This window comes from Brienomyrus brachyistius, unplaced genomic scaffold (genome assembly GCF_023856365.1).
Source record: "Brienomyrus brachyistius isolate T26 unplaced genomic scaffold, BBRACH_0.4 scaffold74, whole genome shotgun sequence".
Lineage (NCBI taxonomy): Eukaryota > Metazoa > Chordata > Actinopteri > Osteoglossiformes > Mormyridae > Brienomyrus > Brienomyrus brachyistius.
Window position 1 is genome coordinate 133,227 of NW_026042349.1, and position 19,543 is coordinate 152,769.

Consider the following 19,543-nt stretch of genomic DNA (forward strand, 5'->3'; position numbering starts at 1 on the left):
AAGCTTACGTGATGAACAGTGACAGTCAGCTGTCGGCTACACCCCTCCACAGTCACACATAAACGTACTCATGAATGTCTGACAAAATCAATACTGACCTGTATTTTCAAAATGACCTAGAACCACTGCAACTGACAGCTAAAATGAATATGCAGTGAGGTCCTCCCCACTGTAAATATTTATGAGCACATTTACAGGGAAACTGGTCACCTGCCAGGTAACATTACGAAGCATGCATTGGTTCCAAGTGCACTTTCTGCAGCCTGTGGCTAGCTAAGGAGGGGGCCGTGTGCAGCTGACACCCACTGGGCCTGTGATTAGAAGGTCACTGGTTGGAGTCCAGCCTCGGCACAACAGTCACATGTCAGTGGGCCTTTAGCCCCCCTCCAAGCTCCCTGGGTGCCGCAAGGTGGCTGCCCTTCGCTGTGAATGCTGCATGAAGAGCAGCATCCCCATGGGGATTCATGGAGCCTCTCTTCTACTGTAAGCCACACAGGGCCCCGTGACTATATCACAGGAGTAAGAAACGAAGCAAGTAGAGGATATAAAACTACAAATAAAACTGTCCAAATTACCCCTCACCCCTATATATTTTCCTGTAAATAAATGGCATTATGTTGAGTCTGTATAGCTCGCTAAGACCCACAACACGTATGAATGCAGTTAGCCAGCGAGGTAGCATCAGAGCAAGAGTGAGTGCAAAGTGCACCAGCAATAATCCCTGATTTTATGTGTTTTTCAGGTAAGAACAGGACGAATAGTGACTAAAGCACTTTAATCACAAAAAGAGGATCAATATGAAAAATGCTGAAATGCAGAGATAAGGTCGACCCACGGGCTCCAGTATAACACCGATTCAATAACACCCTAACCCACAAGCTTGGGAGGAGATGGCGTTTTAAATCAAAAGAAAAGAAAATCATTTCTCTGCAAAAAAAAAAAAAAAAGACGTGTGTAGGTGTGGGATGAACTTACTCACATCGCAGCGAAGGTAAAGCTTTCAGATTAAAAGGTCAGCCCCCAATATAGATTCTCCAAATATGCGTTTATGAACCTGTAAGTGCATTCGGTGTCATACTTATTGTGTTTGTGTATGTGGAGGTGTGTGTATGTGGGCTTATACACTTACCTCTTTCCACTGCTTAGTCTCCGCCTCCTGTGTGTACAGGACACAGACTGGGGACAGCAAAGAAAGGTTGGAGCAAGTCAGAAGCATGTCAGGGAACGATAAGCTCAGTAAGCAAAGTCCACGGACCCATCTGTTAGGAAACACATGAACAATGAATCCCAACAATTGCTTTACCACTACAGTTAACAATACAGTTAAGGTATTGTATTTCATTATACAGTATTAAATCTTATTCAGAAATATAGTGTAAGATATTTATTAGTCTTTCCCCATAATTATAACAGTGATGAAAAAGAAAAGGTTTGTCTATGTAATTATAGTTAGGTCTCTGTTTCGACTTGGTATCTGCGGGGGATGGCTTCTGGGATCCACCATGGATACCAAGATCCCTGTCTGCCTAAATTGCTCATATAAAGTGGTACGGAGAGTATTTAAATATAATTTATGTACAACCTCCCGTAGACATCATCTCCAGATTACTGGAGCACCTGATACAATGTAAATGTGATGAAGATAGTTACATTGTATTGCTTAGGGAATAATGATAAGAAAAAACACACAACACAAGGGTGTTATTTCAGTCTGAGGTAGCGAATCATCCCGTTTTATTCTTGCAGTGGTCATCTAGTATCAAGTGAGTTGGATGATTTTTTCTTTACTCTTCCAAATATCGCCCACCGTAGACTTAGCCACTCAAAAATGGTCTGCAACAACTCTGTGTGATTTTCCTTATCGTATCTCTGTAATGATATTGATCTTCTTTTGGAGGGACACTATGCTTCCTTTTTAAAACCATGGATTTTGCACAGTGTTACGCGCCGCTGTAAGTTCAGCTCCGCCCACAGCCTCGTCCTCTAACTCGCTCTCCATTTGACGTTCGCTCCGCCTCCACATGCAGACTCCACCCACAGCATCGTTCTTCTGTCTCCATTCGACGTTTGCTCCACCTCCACGTGCAGACTCCACCCACAGCATCGTTCTTCTGTCTCCATTCGACGTTCGCTCCGCCTCCACGTGCAGACTCCACTCACAGCATCGTTCTGTCTCCATTTGACGTTCGCTCCGCCTCCACATGCAGACTCCACCCACAGCATCGGTCTCCTTTCTCCATTCGACGTTCGCTCCGCCTCCACGTGCAGACTCCACCCACAGCATCGGTCTCCCGTCTCCATTCGACGTTTGCTCCGCCTCCACATGCAGACTCCACCCACAGCATCGTTCTTCTGTCTCCATTCGACGTTTGCTCCACCTCCACGTGCAGACTCCACCCACAGCATCGTTCTTCTGTCTCCATTCGACGTTCGCTCCGCCTCCACGTGCAGACTCCACCCACAGCATCGTTCTGTCTCCATTTGACGTTCGCTCCGCCTCCACATGCAGACTCCACCCACAGCATCGTTCTTCTGTCTCCATTCGACGTTTGCTCCACCGCCACGTGCAGACTCCACCCACAGCATCGTTCTGTCTCCATTTGACGTTCGCTCCGCCTCCACATGCAGACTCCACCCACAGCATCGTTCTTCTGTCTCCATTCGACGTTCGCTCCACCTCCACGTGCAGACTCCACCCACAGCATCGGTCTCCCGTCTCCATTCGACGTTTGCTCCAACTCCACGTGCAGACTCCACCCACAGCATCGGTCTCCCGTCTCCATTCAACGTTTGCTCCACCTCCACGTGCAGACTCCACCCACAGCATCGGTCTCCCGTCTCCATTCGACGTTTGCTTCACCTCCATGTGCAGACTCCACCCACAGCATCGTTCTTCTGTCTCCATTCAACGTTTGCTCCACCTCCACGTGCAGACTCCACCCACAGCATCGGTCTCCCGTCTCCATTCGACGTTTGCTTCACCTCCATGTGCAGACTCCACCCACAGCATCGTTCTTCTGTCTCCATTCGACGTTTGCTCCACCTCCACGTGCAGACTCCACCCACGACTCTCTATATGCAGCATTCCTCACTTCCGTCTTCCGAAATGAAAAGCTGACTACAAGACGTCTCGGGCGCTCTGCTCACTTATTGATTATTGTCGTTTGGTTTGCTATTTTTTTGATGGATCCATTTGATGCATCCATCCATCATCTCCCGCTTAATCCGGAGTCGGGTCGCGGGGGCAGCAGCCTCAGCAGGGAGACCCAGACTTCCCTCTCCCCGGCCACTTCGTCTAGCTCCTCTGGGGGGACCCCAAGGCGTTCCCAGGCCAGCCGAGAGACATAGTCTCTCCAGCGTGTCCTGGGTCTTCCCCGGGGCCTCCTCCCAGTGGGACATGCCCGGAATACCTCCCCAGGGAGGCGTCATTACTATTTATTTGCCCTTGTCTGTGCTTTCGCTTGGGTTTGCTTGCTATTTGGTTTCTAACTCTCGCCCGGTTTTTGGTTAACGTCGTCACGTGGCCCTCGGACTTTTGCCGCTTTGATCTCTGTGTGTGTGTCAGGTGCATAGGGAGCTATGTTGTATGCAATTGTTTGGATAGCGAGTAAGGTGGAGAATTTGTCAATGTGTTTTTGTAAGTTAGCTTTGGGTTGCGTTCGGAAGCTGGGTTTTGCTTATTGTTTTCGCTGTAGTCACTCCTGAGTCCTTTTGCCCCAGGTTTACTTGTTCTGTGTCCGTGATGTATCAAGAAAAACATAAATATATAAAGAAATACCCCTTTGTCCATGTTTGTTCCCTTATCCATCACACCCTGTTCTTCCCTTACTCCACGTCTCCATTCTCTTTCAATCGGCCCAACCCTAGACTGGGGCTCATAACAACAGCTGCTGGTTGTGTAAAATTCATTTGCACATGCGTGTGCTTAGAGCTGCCCGGTAGAGGGAGGTGCCCGTATATCGGAGGTCCGGATGAGGTTGGTTTGACTGTATACTCAAATTTCACATAATTATTACCCTGTTCTTTGCTGTCTTCTGCCTGGGATATATTTTAGGCTCAAATGTGACCCAGCCCAGTATTGGATATGAAAGATGGGTGGATGGATTAGTACCAGGCCCTTGGTTCAGATGTATGCCAACATATTAACTGTGCCCCAGGTGATGTGACCAAGAAACACAAAGCACATTGACAAGTTAACAGAGAGAAGGAAGAAAAGGATACATGCGGCCTTTGACCTACTGAAGAGGCTCCATGCCCTGGTCTGATTCTGTAGCACCACCCTGTCCAGTACCATGGTACAAAGTAGCATGTTTAAAAAGATACTGCTGGAGAAGGAAGCAGCATACAGGCCTTGGGGGATGGGCGATATGATAATTTATTTTATCATGCCACTGGCAGTGTCACTGAGCACCTGAGGCAATCGTTTCCATTCTGCCCAGGCCGTGTGTGTTGGTGTCTATGTGTGTATCTGTCTGTGTGCGAGTCTGCCTGCATGCTCTGTGTGACTCGTCTCAGGCTCCATCCCACATTCTCACTCTCCCTTTTTTACTTAAATTTGCCAAATTGTGTGTTGAATATGTGCGAGTTCCCTTTTATGGACTAGCCTCCTGTCCAGGTTGTACCAGGGTTACTCGCTACTCCTCATACAGACCCAAGGCCTCTGTAAAACTAAATGTAAGTAGTTACTGAAAAATGACAGACAGATGAATGGATTTATTTCAATAATTCTCTCCACCACAGAGCAATGGTGAGCCTGGAGTCTTTAACGTATGTATATATGTATGTATGTATGTATGTATGGATGTATGGATGTAGGTGGTTAGAACGGGTGTATATATGTACATGCCAATACCCAGCACTACCTCAGTAGTTAATTGTAGATATAGTAGTTATAGAGTTGATATTTATTACTACTTGCACTTTCCACAACCCACTACCCATATTTCATACGGTGTATGGGTGCACATAGGCATTATTATTAGTATTGGACTAGTGCTCTATCTTTTCATATTATTTCTTATTTGTATTCTTATTCTTGTATTTTTATATTCTTTTACTCTTGTAAACTCTTTCTTACTAGCTGTCTGGAGCTGCGTTAACACGCAAATTTCCCCACTTTGCGATCAATAAAGTACTATCCTATCCTAACAGGAACGTACAAGGCAGGGGGTTATAAAGTAGCTGTTCAAGATAAATTCGATTAGAAAAAGTTATTCACTAATATTATATTACACTGTAAAATCCAAAAGAAAATAGTAATTAAGTGGGAAAGTGATTATAAAAACTTGCAAGGAAAATATAAGGAATTAATCGTAACTTTAACTTAATGACAATGAAGGTCATACTCATTCATTGAATTTCATATTTATTAATTTTTATTTATTTATTTAAACAAGGACAGTGCACAGTAAAACATAACCTTGTACAAAACAAAGAAAGATGCAATGTACCAGGTTTTAGCAAGTATTGCTATTTTCTGCCCGTAGTCCCTGAGCAGGTAGATGGAATGTTAGATGGAGTGTTAGCATAAACCTCTTTTGGCATTAAAGTGTTGGGATTTTCTGAAGAGGTACAGTGAAAAAAGTTAGTGCCAGTAAAGGCACTGAAACAGTTAATTTTGCAACAGGCCATATTGCATATGTATTTGTACAAGTTCACTTTCAAAGGGAAACATTTGGGGGAGCAGAGAATTTAAATGAATCATATGACATGATTTACTAATAGTACCAATATTTGCATGTTCATCCATAGAAACTAATGTCTAAGAAAAATTCAGCTTGTAGTAGAGTACTTGCAAATATTTTACAATGCTACTATTTAAGTGGATCAACATACGCTGTCATTAATTACACATTCTTCAACAAGAACATACAGGAGCTCCCATTTTATAAGTGTTATACCAATCATAAGACATTTCACAAAATGTATAAAAAATGACTCACGTGGGTCAGACTTGGAGAATGTGTCTTTATCTAAAAGATTCCTAAGGGGAGAAAGAAAAGCATAAATCAGTTAATCATCAGCATGAACTGCAACATCACCACAGTTTTTCTGAGTTTAATACTGTATTCTGAATGAGGCTTTGCAGGTGCTCTGCATTATCGGCATCCAGGCTCCTCCTGCAGTGGGCTGAGTATACTTCCAGTCGCTTCCCAAGATTCCATGTTAAATGAAGGCGCGCACAAAGTGGACCATGATCTAACCTTCCCTGCCTGGTTGCATCTTCCTCTTATTCCTCCTGCCCTCTTTGCCACTGGCTCCAGTTTCTTTGGATAACTTTCCAGTTGCCTGCTTTTCAAACGAGCCTCTTGTGTGACTCTCCTCCAATATCTGTCGCCTCACCTCCATATCTCTGCCTCTGTTGGCTCACTTAATTAGAATTGATAATGATCTTCAATAAGAAAAAAATGAATCCCACTCTATTCCTAAAGGGCAAAAAAAACAAATTCAAATTTACCATGACTCACTAATTATATTCCCCAGATTACTTTTACTGTTTGTTTTCATGTTTGGTTCCAAGGACAGGTGTAAAATGAGTAATCACCATAGCTCCGTTTAACAGTGCCAATAGCTAACACTGTCCCACTGCTTACTTCCCTAATTCACTAGTTAAACTCTGTACTCTAATGCTCAGAAAACATCACTGCCTAATTACAATTATTACATTCCAGGCAAGTGTGGATGGTTCATAAAAAAATAAAAATAAAAACCAGAAAGGAAAACATACTCCTCTCAGAAGCGCGCGTTACGAGGAGTGAGAACAGGGTCTCAGAAGGGCGCGTTACGAGGAGTGAGCACAGGGTCTCAGAAGGGCGCGTTACGAGGATTGAGCACAGGGTCTCAGACGGGCGCGTTACGAGGATTGAGCACAGGGTCTCAGAAGGGCGCGTTACGAGGATTGAGCACAGGGTCTCAGAAGGGCGCGTTACGAGGATTGAGCACAGGGTCTCAGAAGGGCGCGTTACGAGGAGTGAGCACAGGGTCTCAGAAGGGCGCGTTACGAGGATTGAGCACAGGGTCTCAGAAGGGCGCGTTACGAGGATTGAGCACAGGGTCTCAGAAGGGCGCGTTACGAGGAGTGAGCACAGGGTCTCAGAAGGGCGCGTTACGAGGAGTGAGCACAGGGTCTCAGAAGGGCGCGTTACGAGGATTGAGCACAGGGTCTCAGAAGGGCGCGTTACGAGGAGTGAGCACAGGGTCTCAGAAGGGCGCGTTACGAGGAGTGAGCACAGGGTCTCAGAAGGGCGCGTTACGAGGATTGAGCACAGGGTCTCAGAAGGGCGCGTTACGAGGAGTGAGCAGCACCTTCAAACTAGGAGAACTGTAAGATTGACAGCATAGGCAATATGGCTCTGTACTGTGGTGCAGGATGTACTGTGAGGTATTATGGGTACAGTTTGTAGTTGGTGTTTCTTCAGATATGCACCAGCACACCTCCTAGACAGTCTGAATGTGTAACAACAGCAATCAAAAAGAAACAAGATTGTGGGTGAGACGCCAGTGTAGTGGCCGCACAACTAAACATGATCCACGATAAGGACTGTTAGCATGCAGGTTATCATTGTTAATGTACAGTTAACACATTATTAATGGGTGGTGGGGACTCTTAGCATCAGGGTTGTCAACTTTGATCTGCTGGCTGACGTGATACTTTCAATTTAAGACAAGTCTGTGCATGCAACAGTTTTATTTTATTGTAAACTTTAAACCACCCCAACACTTTTGGTGTAACAAATTTTAGATTTATAATGGAATTATATAGATGTGTCATAAGATTTCTTGCATGAGCGTGAGACTGAAAGAGTAAGTATCACATCAGATGTGTGAGAGTTGGCAACCTTATAGCATGTTGGCTATTGAACTAGTAATGTACAGTTAGCATGTGACTAATGAGTGGTGGGGGGCTGTTAGCATGCTGACAGCTGAACTACTAATGTACAGATAGCATGTGAACAATACATGGTGGTGGGAGCTAATAGCATGCAAGCTATCAAGCTACAAATGTACAGTTAACATGCGACTGGGAGGCAGAAGTTGGCAAGCTGATTATGAGCTGGACATGTGGCTAAGGGGCAGTAGTTGGCAGGCTGGCTAAAGAACTGGCTGACTATAGCACAGCAGTTAGCGGAGGAGGCAACAACTGCTGTATGCTGCAGAAAAGTACATAACCTGAAGTAAAATGAAGAAATAAAATAACCATAAAGCACACATTATATATGGGACTTGATTAAAAAAATGAATCACATGAATTTCTGTGATTAATCGTAATTAAATTGCACCTAATGTTAATACTTATAATCATAAATGTTTATATGTTAAATCCCCAAATTAATATAGCATTAACACAAGAGACAATGCACCGGTCATTACTCATTACCATATTTATTTTCTCAATTTTTTTAATTAGCTTGAAGACAGATTCAAATTATAGAGTGTTAATTTTTTTTTGTAAATCACATACTTTGGTTATGAATGGCATGTACCACATGTACATATACTCACATGTATTCAACAGGCGGCTTAAAGCTCTATTTAATCCCAAACACTGTAAAATCTTAAACCTATTACACAAATGGCTCTAAAAGGAGCCACCTGACAAAGACTGAGGTATGTCGGTGACTGCGTTATGACTTTAAAATTAATGCAATGTATTAACACGCTAATTTTCTCAGCCCCTAAATATATACCGCATATTCTTTTCCCCGCTATCTCCTAGTCTGCGGACAGACCTGGCAGATCCAAATACATTGTGAGGGTGTGCTGGGAGTGTCTGGTGGAGGCCCTCGTCCGGGAGATTTTTAACTCACACCTCTGGCAGAACTTCTCTTGCATCCTGTGGGAGTCAGGAGACATTGAGCCTGAATGGATTATGCTCAGAAACTCCATTGCCGAGATAGAAGTGTGCAGCTGTGGCTGTAAGGTTGTTGGTGCTCGTCACGGCAGCAATCCTCAAACCCGGTGGTGGACACCAGTGGTAAAGGGAGCTGTCCGGCTGAAGGTGGAGACCTTTCGAGCTTCGATAGCTTGTGGGACTCCTGAAGCAGGTATCAGCAGGCTGAGAAACTTTGGTGGTTCCTAAAGCCACACTCGAGTGTGGGAGGAGTTTGATGAGGGTATGGAGAAGGACTTTCAGTCGGCCTCAAAAAGCTTCTGGAAAACCATCAAGCGACCTGGAGGAGGAGCACGGCTTTACCTATGCAGTTTACTGCAGGGAGGGAGAACTGTTGACCTCAACTGGGGATAAGTCAGGCGGTGGAAAGAATATTTTGCAGATTCCCTGAATCCCAATGATACGCCTTCCTTGGAGGAGGTAGACCACTTGCCCACCTCTTGGGTTGGAGGTCACTGAAGTAGTCAAATAAGCTCTTTGGTGGTAAGGCTCTGGGGGTGGGTGAGATTCACCCCGAGTTCTTGAAAGCGCTTCATGTCGTTGGGCTGTCCTAGCTGACATGCCTCTTCAACATTGTGTGGAAGTTGGGGGACATTACCTTAGGTTTGGCAGACTGGGGTGGTGGTCCCAATTTTAGAGAGAGGGGACAGGAGGATGAGTTCCAGCTTCAGGGAGATCACACTCCTCAGCCTCCCTCGGAAGGTCTATGCCAGGGGAGTACTGGAGAGGAGGGTCTGCCTATCAAATCTCAGGTCCAGGAGGAACAACGTGGATTTTGTCCTGGCTGCAGAACACTAGACCAGCTCTTCACCCTCACAAGGATACTGGAGGGTTCATGGGGGTTTATGATCCAACCAGTCCACATAGTGTTTTGTGGATTTAAAAAAGGCATGTGATCCTGCCCCTTGGTGGGTCCTGTAGATGGGAGGGGGGGGGTTATAGGAGTATGGGGTACATGGCCTGCTGTTGTGGGTCATCAGGTCCCTGTACAAACAAAGTGAGAGTTCAGTTCACATTGCCAGCACTTAGTCAGACTCATTCCCAGTGGGTGTTGGGCTCTGTCAGGGCTGCCCTTTGTCACTGATTCTATTCATTACTTTTATGGACAGAATTTCTAGGCATAGCCAAGGGGCAAAAGGGGTCCAGTTAAGGGATCTCAGTACCCAATCTTTGCTTTTTGTAGATGACATGGTCCTGTTGGCGTTCGGTGACCTGCAGCATGCATTAAGGCAGTTTGCAGCTGAGTGTGAGGCAGTCGGGATGAAGTTCATCACTTCCAAATCTGAGGCTATGGTTCTCGACTGGAAAAAGGTAGATTGTCCTCTTCTGGTGGGGGATGAGTTACTACTCCAAGGGGAGGAGTGTAAGTATCTCGGGGTCTTGTTCACGAGTGAGGGAAGAAATGGGCAGGAAACAAACAGTCAGATTTGTGCAGTGTCTGAGGTAATGTGGACACTTACCATTCTGTTGTGGTAAAGAGGGAACTGAGCTGGAAAGCTTTAGTTTTATCAGTCGATCTACATTCCCCCCCTCACATATTGTCATGAGCTTTGGGTAGTGACTGAAAGAACGATACAAGCAGCAGAAATGAGTTTCCTCCACAGGGTGTCTGGGCTCAGCCTTAGAGAGAGGGGGAGGAGCTCAGACATTCAGGAGGGGCTCAAAGTAGAGCTGCTGCTCCTCTGCATCAAAATGAGCCAGTTCAGGTGGTTCGGGCATCCATCTAGGATGACTCCTGGACTCCTCCTTGGGGAGGTGCTTCGGACATGTCCCACCAGGAGGAGGCCCCAGGGCAAACCCAAGACATGCTAGAGAGATCATATCTCTCGGCTGGCCTGGGAACGCCTTGGTATTCCCCCAGTGGAGCTGGAGGAGGTGGCTGATGAGAGGGAGGTCTGGGCATCCCTGCTTAGACCTCACCTTGGATAAGTGGCAGAAAAGAGATAGATGGATGGACTGAGCTGGAAATGAACGGTTATGAACAGAATATCTATATGTCTGAAAAGTTTGCTGTAGTTCTACATAATTGTGCTGGTGTTGAACACAGAGAGTTATTCATAAATTTTGGAAGAATTTGCGATTGAATACATTTTATATCGAAGCAATGCAAAAGTATACACAGTTTAGAACACATAGCCTACTGATATGGTGCATGTGTTCAGTGTTTTGAAAAAGGAGACTGATACTGAGACAAGTCTGAAAACTGTAAAAAAAAAAAAAAATTTTTTAATTTAATTTTTTTTTTTAAAAAACTGTCATTTTTATTCCAGGCTTGGATGCTTTGTCATACTTAAAATGTTCATGTAACTGAACTAGCAGGGCAGGTTTATGTTACAGACCAATGAGTTAAATTGAAGTCTCTAAATTGCTGTGTCATAGACTGGCATCTCAGCTAAGGCGTCCCCCGCTTTGTGCCCTGCGATGGACTGGCATCTCAGCTAAGGCGTCCCCCGCTTTGTGCCCTGCGATGGACTGGCATCTCAGCTAAGGCGTCCCCCGCTTTGTGCCCTGCGATGGACTGGCATCTCAGCTAAGGCGTCCCCCGCTTTGTGCCCTGCGATGGACTGGCATCTCAGCTAAGGCACCCCCCGCTTTGTGCCCTGCGATGGACTGGCATCTCAGCTAAGGCGTCCCCCGCTTTGTGCCCTGCGATGGACTGGCATCTCAGCTAAGGTGTCCCCCGCTTTGTGCCCTGCGATGGACTGGCATCTCAGCTAAGGCACCCCCCGCTTTGTGCCCTGCGATGGACTGGCATCTCAGCTAAGGCGTCCCCCGCTTTGTGCCCTGCGATGGACTGGCATCTCAGCTAAGGAGTCCCCCGCTTTGTGCCCTGCGATGGACTGGCATCTCAGCTAAGGCACCTCCCGCTTTGTGCCCTGCGATGGACTGGCATCTCAGCTAAGGCGCCCCACGCTTTGTGCCCTGCGATGGACTGGCATCTCAGCTAAGGCGCCCCACGCTTTGTGCCCTGCAATGGACTGGCATCTCAGCTAAGGCGCCCCACGCTTTGTGCCCTGCAATGGACTGGCATCTCAGACTTGTCCTTCCTGGAATAGGCACCAAGCTGATCATGACCTTGTGGTAGACAAGGGTCTGTGACAAGTGAATGGATTTCAATGCTGCTGTTCGAACATCACTTCATTCTTATGCACATAGAAGAAATATAAAAAGCAATATTAGGTATTAAATTCACTGATTATGTAGCTGTTTCGGTTTGAGTGATGGTGTTTCTGTCTCCAAATTATGTAAAATTATGATAACTTAGGTCTAGCATTATGAAAAATAACTATTATTCAAAGAGAAATAGTTTGAATCTGCCGGTGAGCTGTCTTCAGCACATTAGAGGGGAGGGCAGTGCAGGGCCATTCTGTGCTCGGCATCTGAATGCGTAATGTGTTAGTGGGAGTTCCTAAGCATTGGGAAGGGATTACAGAGAGAAGCCAATAGAAACATAAAGCCATTTATCATGGCTCTCAGTGCTTCTTTTCTGCATGTTTCTACGGCATTAAAAACAGATGTAAATTCTGATTTTGCCACAAATGTACATTCAAAATCTTGCACTGGCAAAACACCATTACACTTTGTGAGCAAATGCTCATGTTATTCTTAACAACGTAGACTTACATAGACTTAGAACAGCAAAAATCAGCTTGTATTACATAGTTAGTATGCAAATGTCCGTAACATTTTTAGAAACAATGCATCCAAAATAAAGTGAAGTGAATTTCATAAGTAGTTGAATGTTTTTACTCAGTCACTTGTCCCTACAGGCAGGGCTGGCCGTAGCTATAGGCCAAACAGGCAGGGCTGGCCGTAGCTATAGGCCAAAAAGGCAGGGCTGGCCGTAGCTATAGGCCAAAAAGGCAGGGCTGGCCGTAGCTATAGGTCAAAAAGGCAGGGCTGGCCGTAGCTATAGGCCAAAAAGGCAGGGCTGGCCGTAGCTATAGGCCAAAAAGGCAGGGCTGGCCGTAGCTATAGGCCAAAAAGGCAGGGCTGGCCGTAGCTATAGGCCAAAAAGGCAGGGCTGGCCGTAGCTATAGGCCAAAAAGGCAGGGCTGGCCGTAGCTATAGGCCAAAAAGGCAGGGCTGGCCGTAGCTATAGGCCAAAAAGGCAGGGCTGGCCGTAGCTCTAGGCCGAACAGGCAGGGCTGGGGCCCTCAAATTACCTGCGTTGTGGAGGAAGGAAAATGATTATGAATTTTCTTGGTATGGGGCTTCCAAGTAAAGCTTTGCTCAGGACCCATGAAATGGCAGAACTGTCCCTCACTGCAGGTATGTAATATATTTTCAGTAGACAGAAAATAACTTCATGTTTATACCAAATAGGATAATTTCAATCAGAGAGCAATTTCTATCGGATCTTTATTCAATAACATAGTATGAACAGCACCCCCATCACAACAGAATCACATGACATGGGCAGATATCCGGGGACAGATTTCCTGGGGTATGACGAAAAGGAGGGCAAGATACTGGCAGTGGTAGGTGGAGAGGAGGGAAACCGAGAGGAATCCCCATGACAACACGGAGAGAACATGCAAACACACATGCAACAGGTAGCAAAGACTCAAACGCTGGTCCCAAAGGTGTCCCAAAGGCAACCACACTGCCCACATTTAAGACACTCCTTTTAGCAAAATAATAATTTGAATAATTGAAAAGCACGTTTCCAAAACTCACTCAGTCCGTGGGATACAATTTTGAGAGAATTTCTGTGGACTGGGGAAGTTTTGGTCTTGAATCCTGTAACACATATTGAAGACACCCGATTAGGGCATTGGTGGTCTCATCTCAAACACAACTTAAATAGACTGTGAGATTTGGAAATTTGGAAAGTTTCAATTCTTAAAAGTTTGAATTTAAAAAGGGTTGCAGCCTGATTCCTGCCCCCGTGCAGAGGTCTCCTCTGGATATTCTAGTGCTAGTTAAAAAAGCACACATTCAGGTGACCTGCCTCCTGGTGGCCCCCTCCCCCATGACCGTACGGCCCCCTGGCAGCTCCCCCCCCATGACCGTGTGGCCCCCCCGCGACCATGCAGCGACTATGCGGCCCCCTGGCAGCCTCCCCTAGCGACCTCCCCCCGCGACCATGCGCTCCCCTGGCGGCCCCCCCACGACCGTGTGCCCTCTGACAGTTCCTTGCATTCTGCTTTTTTTGGAAGGGCCCCCGGCTCACCTCAAACTCTACTAGATAAGATTTTTGTCCAGTTTTATTATGCTTAAGGAAAGCAAATAAATGAAGCAAATAAATGACCCTAAAGCCTTATTTTTGAATTCTGTATTTTGAACACCCTTGCATGCCAGCAACACTGTTTATCAAAACCATTTCGTTTGAATTAAAAAAAGCCTTCAGATCAAAGACATGTTTTTGATTACTGTGGGGTGTATTTGCTTAGAAGATGATTGTTGAGAATGGATCTGCAGTAGATGATATGTTGGCATTGGCCTTGAGAAATAAATGAAAAGGTCTCCATAAATAAAAAATGAATCACGCTAACAGGTCTGGACAATTCTCATAGCAAAAGGAATATTGTTGTTACTGTAGGGTTTGGCACATCTTATAATCAGCAACCAACCTGTGATTCTACACGTCTGAAAACAAAAATACAATTTTGAGACGGCTTTAAAAAAACCTCCAAGAAGCCCAGCATGATAATTACAGCATTTTAACTTGCAGAAACACACACAACAGCTAAACCTGAGCTCCAAACTAGCTAACTGATTCATTCCATTTTGTTTTTCCTCCCATTTTTTTAATCCCAGTACAAATAAAAAAGAATCACCTTCTCCTTCTGTGACCAGTTCCAGACTCAGTATCTGTCATGTCCCATATACGCATTCTTAACTAGCTCAGGAGCCATACACAAAGCTCAGACCCTCAACTACTGCAGCAGGTCTGCTTCTTAAACTCCCCTCATACAACTCAGCGGTTAACGGTCACACATCACTGTGGCATTCTCTGCTATCAAAACAAATCTGTTAAACCTTGTATGGATGGAGACGTGTCTCCCCTCCCAAATGGTAACCCCTCCATCCCTCCTCCTCTCCACCGACCACTGCCAGTATGCCATCAGCTCACCTCAATACAGATAAAGTGCTCAAAAAGGGCCATTTATTTAACGTTTATTGCTTTTGTATGTGTGTATTAGCTTTATACTGATTGTCAATGCTTTTTATCATTAGTGAGGTAGGTAGATAGATTTAAATAGGTTGAAATTTCTGGGTCTGGAATGGATTAAATTAATTTACATTATTTCTTACCGGGAAATTCAACTTGGACCTCAACGAAATCACAATTTGACCAGCCTTCTAGAATGAATGAATTAAGTTTGTGTTCCAAGGTATCACTGTACTAAGCTTCTGCATATTAAGCTGTATGTGTATAAATGGTTAGCCATGTTGATATACTAAAATGGTCCATCATATTAATTCAGCATATTCACTTTTAGAAGACCTCTTTGATCAGATTTTTTCCTAATGAATGTGGTTGCTAAGCACTATAGTGTCCATTATGGAATTTTAACCACTAGTCTGACCACTGCTTTTGACGCCTTAACTGGGAAGTTGATCTCAAAAGCACAGAGCGACAGTCCTATTTTGGGATTGCCCAGGGTGAATATAAATGTTTCACAGCATCCTCCTCACCTTCTTTTGTTTTTATTCTGAGAAGAACCACTGAGCTTGGCTGTGAATGGGAGCTTAAACAACCCTTGAGTTACTGGCGAGCTGATAACTGACGAGACAAGTGGGAAAAGCCAGCCAGTGCAGGGGGAGCAGGTGCTTCCCACAGCTCCGCTTCCTGACACCGAAAACAAGCACTGCCCCCACCTCTCTGATTTCAAGGATAATTTCTGCCTAAAAGTATTTTTATATGACTATTCCTAAGCTGAAATCAAACATGGTGTTAACCGTTTCACAAATCCATTAGTAATTAACTATAAATCATTGACAATATTTTTTCTGTTTGAAGTTCTCTCCTTTTACTTTCCTTTCAGTTGTTACATCTTAAAGCTCTAATCTTTCAAATTTTTATTAATTATTTCACTTGGATGTATAGGCAATTTTTCTTATTACCACAAAGGACAATGTTCAGAGCAAAGACCAGGCTATATCCAGCAGGAAAACAATGTCAGTATTATTCTCGTTAATTACATAGCTAATTAGCCATAAATGATTTTATCTTTTATCCTCTAATTTTTTGTAGCAATGTAATTAATTGTTCTCTAGCCCCAGGGGACATATTTCATTAGACAACAGTATTTAATAATCTGCAGTTATCAAGTGTAACAGTTTTGTGGCTGTGAGGTAACATTGCCTTTAGGCAATGTTACCTTAAGGTAACATCTTACCTTATTTTTGGTACGAACTAGATACAGCAGGAGAGATTATACACACAATGGTTGTATCACCAGTGAACCAGCAGGCAGTGTGCATCCTGCGTACTGCAGAAACTGGCAAAAGATGAAAAATTCATTCTCTTGGAAGTACCACATTTAAGAGTCACATTCTACAGAGTTTGGGCTGCTTGTTTCATGTTACCTAGGAGGAGACCTTCTCTGCAAACTACCACCTTCCGTTGGGTCATTCCTGGGGACTCCTCCTAATGCATTAGTGACTCTGAAGGGATGCCATCACTAACTCTGCTTTTACACTACCACTGTTTTTAAACAGTCATACAACCAAGTCTGAAGTCCAAGTCCAGTAACTGAATTGTCATAGTTACACAGCAGTTTATCCATCTTCCATAAATTCCTTTCTGGGGGACATACATTGTTGTGACAAGTGCAGAAACTACAAACAGAAAATAATACATAATGCTGAAGTGTGGCAGTGACAAAGAACATGTTATGAGGGTTATTAATCCTTACAAGTGCATTAGTGCTATTTCTTTAATTAGGAGGAGGGCTGCCGTCATAAGCTATAATTAGCGAGGCCAGCAGCACTCTTCACCCTGTTCCCAGTGCCTCTTGTGAAAGTCTAAATCCTTCTTTTAATGCCTGTGATTCCAGTCACATGACTTCACAGCTAATCAAATGGCATTTGGCAAAACCATATGGCTTCTCTTCTACCTTCAAAAGTAACTGTCCCATTTGTGTTTAGTGCAGTGGGAGGACAAAACCAGGATGGCAGTGAAGGGGGCCTGAACAGAGGCTCTATGAAGAGCGCTTACAGGCTTCTCCAAACAGCTAGGCCATGAATTATTCATCATGGAGACTGTCTTCTGCAGACGGGGAAGCACCCAAACCTCCTCTGGCTTAGCAGACCTGCTCAGGGTGTTGGCGTAAAAAGGAGAAGTGAAATGTTCATGTTGCCACCAGTTACTGATGTTGCCCTTCACATCAAATGAAACTCTCAACAATACTGTGGCTACCAACACCCCAAACAGCTCCACACCATGGCCCTCTGCCCCCACCTTCCGTCATGCACTACATATTGTTCTGCAAAGTTAAATCCTGGTTTAATCCTGGTTCTGCTGGCAGAAGGCGACTCTGAGCAGCAGGCTGCTTCCAGGCTCAGTGTTTCTCAGACAGCAGGACACAAAAACAAGGTGAAGCAGGAGACACTGGGAAGGAGCAGAAAGCAGAAGGCAGAGGGCAGAAGAGACTCTCATGCCAGAGATGACAGTCAACTTATTAAACAGTGCCTCACGAATCGGAGGAGGACATCAAGTGACCTTCAAAAGGAATGGGAAACATTAAGTGGTGTGAAGTGCACTTCTAGGACTGTTCGTATCAGGCTCCTAGAAGCAGGACTGAAGCCCCAATAAGCAAGGAAGAAGCCCTTCATCAATGTGAAACAGAGAAGTGTCAGGTTGAAATTTACAAAAGAAATTGTACATTTTATACAGGCGCACACCCATAAACTGAGAAATGAGTGAAATTTGTTGCTGTGGTCTCTTAATTTTTTCCAGAGCTGTATATCCTGCACAGTTAGTCTGACTGCGGTCAGACTGTTACCCCCAATGATGCCCAGAGCTCAATATGCAGACACACAAACATTCCAGTGAACCACAGTACTGTGCCTCCCCCCCAATTACACACACATAATTCCAGTAACTCATAGCAACCAGCACACACCCCTGCCTCCCACTCACTGGAGTTCCAACCTTTGCAGACACATATATTGAATCAAAACACAAACACACCTACAAGAAATACAGAGAACCTTAGCAGTCATACACAATATGCAGGTAATATGACCATGTTCCACACACAAATAGAAACACTAATGAATGTGATAGAGAGAGCAGAGGAAATGGAGCCGTGGATACTTAACCTAATAGCATCCCCTGCCTCAAACTGTGCAACGCAAAGCCTTCCTCTACATCCCACACACCACACTCCGGCTGCACGGTCTCCCCCCCACCTTTACACTGCACATCCCCAGCAGCACCTCCATGAAGCAGCATCAGCTAACAGGCCACCTCATGGGAGTCACCGCTGATGTCAGTGGTCACTTGCTTTCTTTTAGCCAGTGCTGGCTTTCTGTCTGATGTGCCAAATGATAATTCGTAGGTAACCTGTTGGAAAGGATAGAGAAGGTGCTGAACACCCAGCACCCCACTGTTGCTATGTGTGTTTGTAAGCGAGGCTCTGCCACCCAGACATTTTCACTCCTGGTCTTGTAGTTAAGCACTCTTCAGGTTCCCTAAGAACAGAGAGCACTGAGAGAGACAGCTCACAGGATTAGGAAAAACAAAGAGACCTACAGCTATGAAGGCAGCTGGGTTTTTGTAAAATTTTGGCACTCAGGTAACGGCAGATTCCTGTGTGAAGTAATATCAGCCTGTTGTGATGGAGGAAGCAACAGGCCTGACTCATAAGAGTACTGGCCAATGAAGGAGGGTACGGCAGACAAGGTAAATTCTGGCCAATGATGTGATGACTGAAGGAGGGAATAACCAATAAAGGAGGGAGATGAACCCTGAAGAACTGATGGAGGAGGAAACTAATCAAAGAGGAGGGCTCTCACCAGTAAGGGTGAGCACGACCAATATCAACAGTCTCTAAAAATATACTGGGCCCCACTGTATCCTGCCTGTAGTTATGAACCAGCACATATGGAGCTCTAGACATATTTATTAGCTTATTCACCTTAAAATCTACAGACCCTTGTGAGGACAGCGCATCTCCATGAGAGACCAGCCAGTTCTAACAGCTTGTTTATCATGCTTGACATCAGTGATCCAGGCATTGCACCTGCAGGGTGTCCTCGAGTCGTACGGCTGAGCAACCCTCGCTTCTTCCTCAGAACAGAGCTGTTTTCCTAGAGCTTTGAAGTGCAGCATGGTGCCTCGTACCTTTTGATCACACAGCCCCCACTGCAGGCCCCTTCTGCTTGCTGATTGGCAAACCTGAAGCTTGAAACCACAAGTGGCACACAAGCAAATGTCTTGTTATTTTGTTTTTATCGGCTAGACAGATAAGCTCACATAGGTAATAAATATATGTAAATATTTCTATGTGCGAATGCATGCATACATACATATACATAGATGTGAACTTATTTGCACAATACCACCCAATTAGGCTTCATGCTGCATGAATGTGTATGTCCAGTTTATATTTTATTTCATTTTGTGCATGTTATTCTGACTGGTTCTTATTAAGCCACAGGTACTACTGTGACTGGTTCTCACTGAGTTCCTAATAA

At 44.9% G+C, this 19,543-nt stretch overlaps 1 protein-coding gene across 4 annotated transcripts in view; it reads right to left on the reverse strand.

Annotated features, from left to right (window-relative positions):
* Positions 1–19,543, reverse strand: part of LOC125726683 (copine-5-like) — a 92,481-nt gene that overhangs the window by 69,105 nt on the left and 3,833 nt on the right. For 2 of the 4 annotated variants that reach the window (XM_049003057.1, XM_049003056.1), the window contains exons 2-4: positions 13,571–13,633; positions 5,943–5,983; positions 1,130–1,176 (exon numbers count right to left, since the gene is read on the reverse strand). In XM_049003057.1, the coding sequence (XP_048859014.1) occupies positions 1,130–1,176; positions 5,943–5,983; positions 13,571–13,633 (151 nt within the window). The remainder of the gene's footprint in view (positions 1–1,129; positions 1,177–5,942; positions 5,984–13,570; positions 13,634–19,543) is intronic. The other 2 variants (XM_049003059.1, XM_049003058.1) reach the window with 1 other exon arrangement.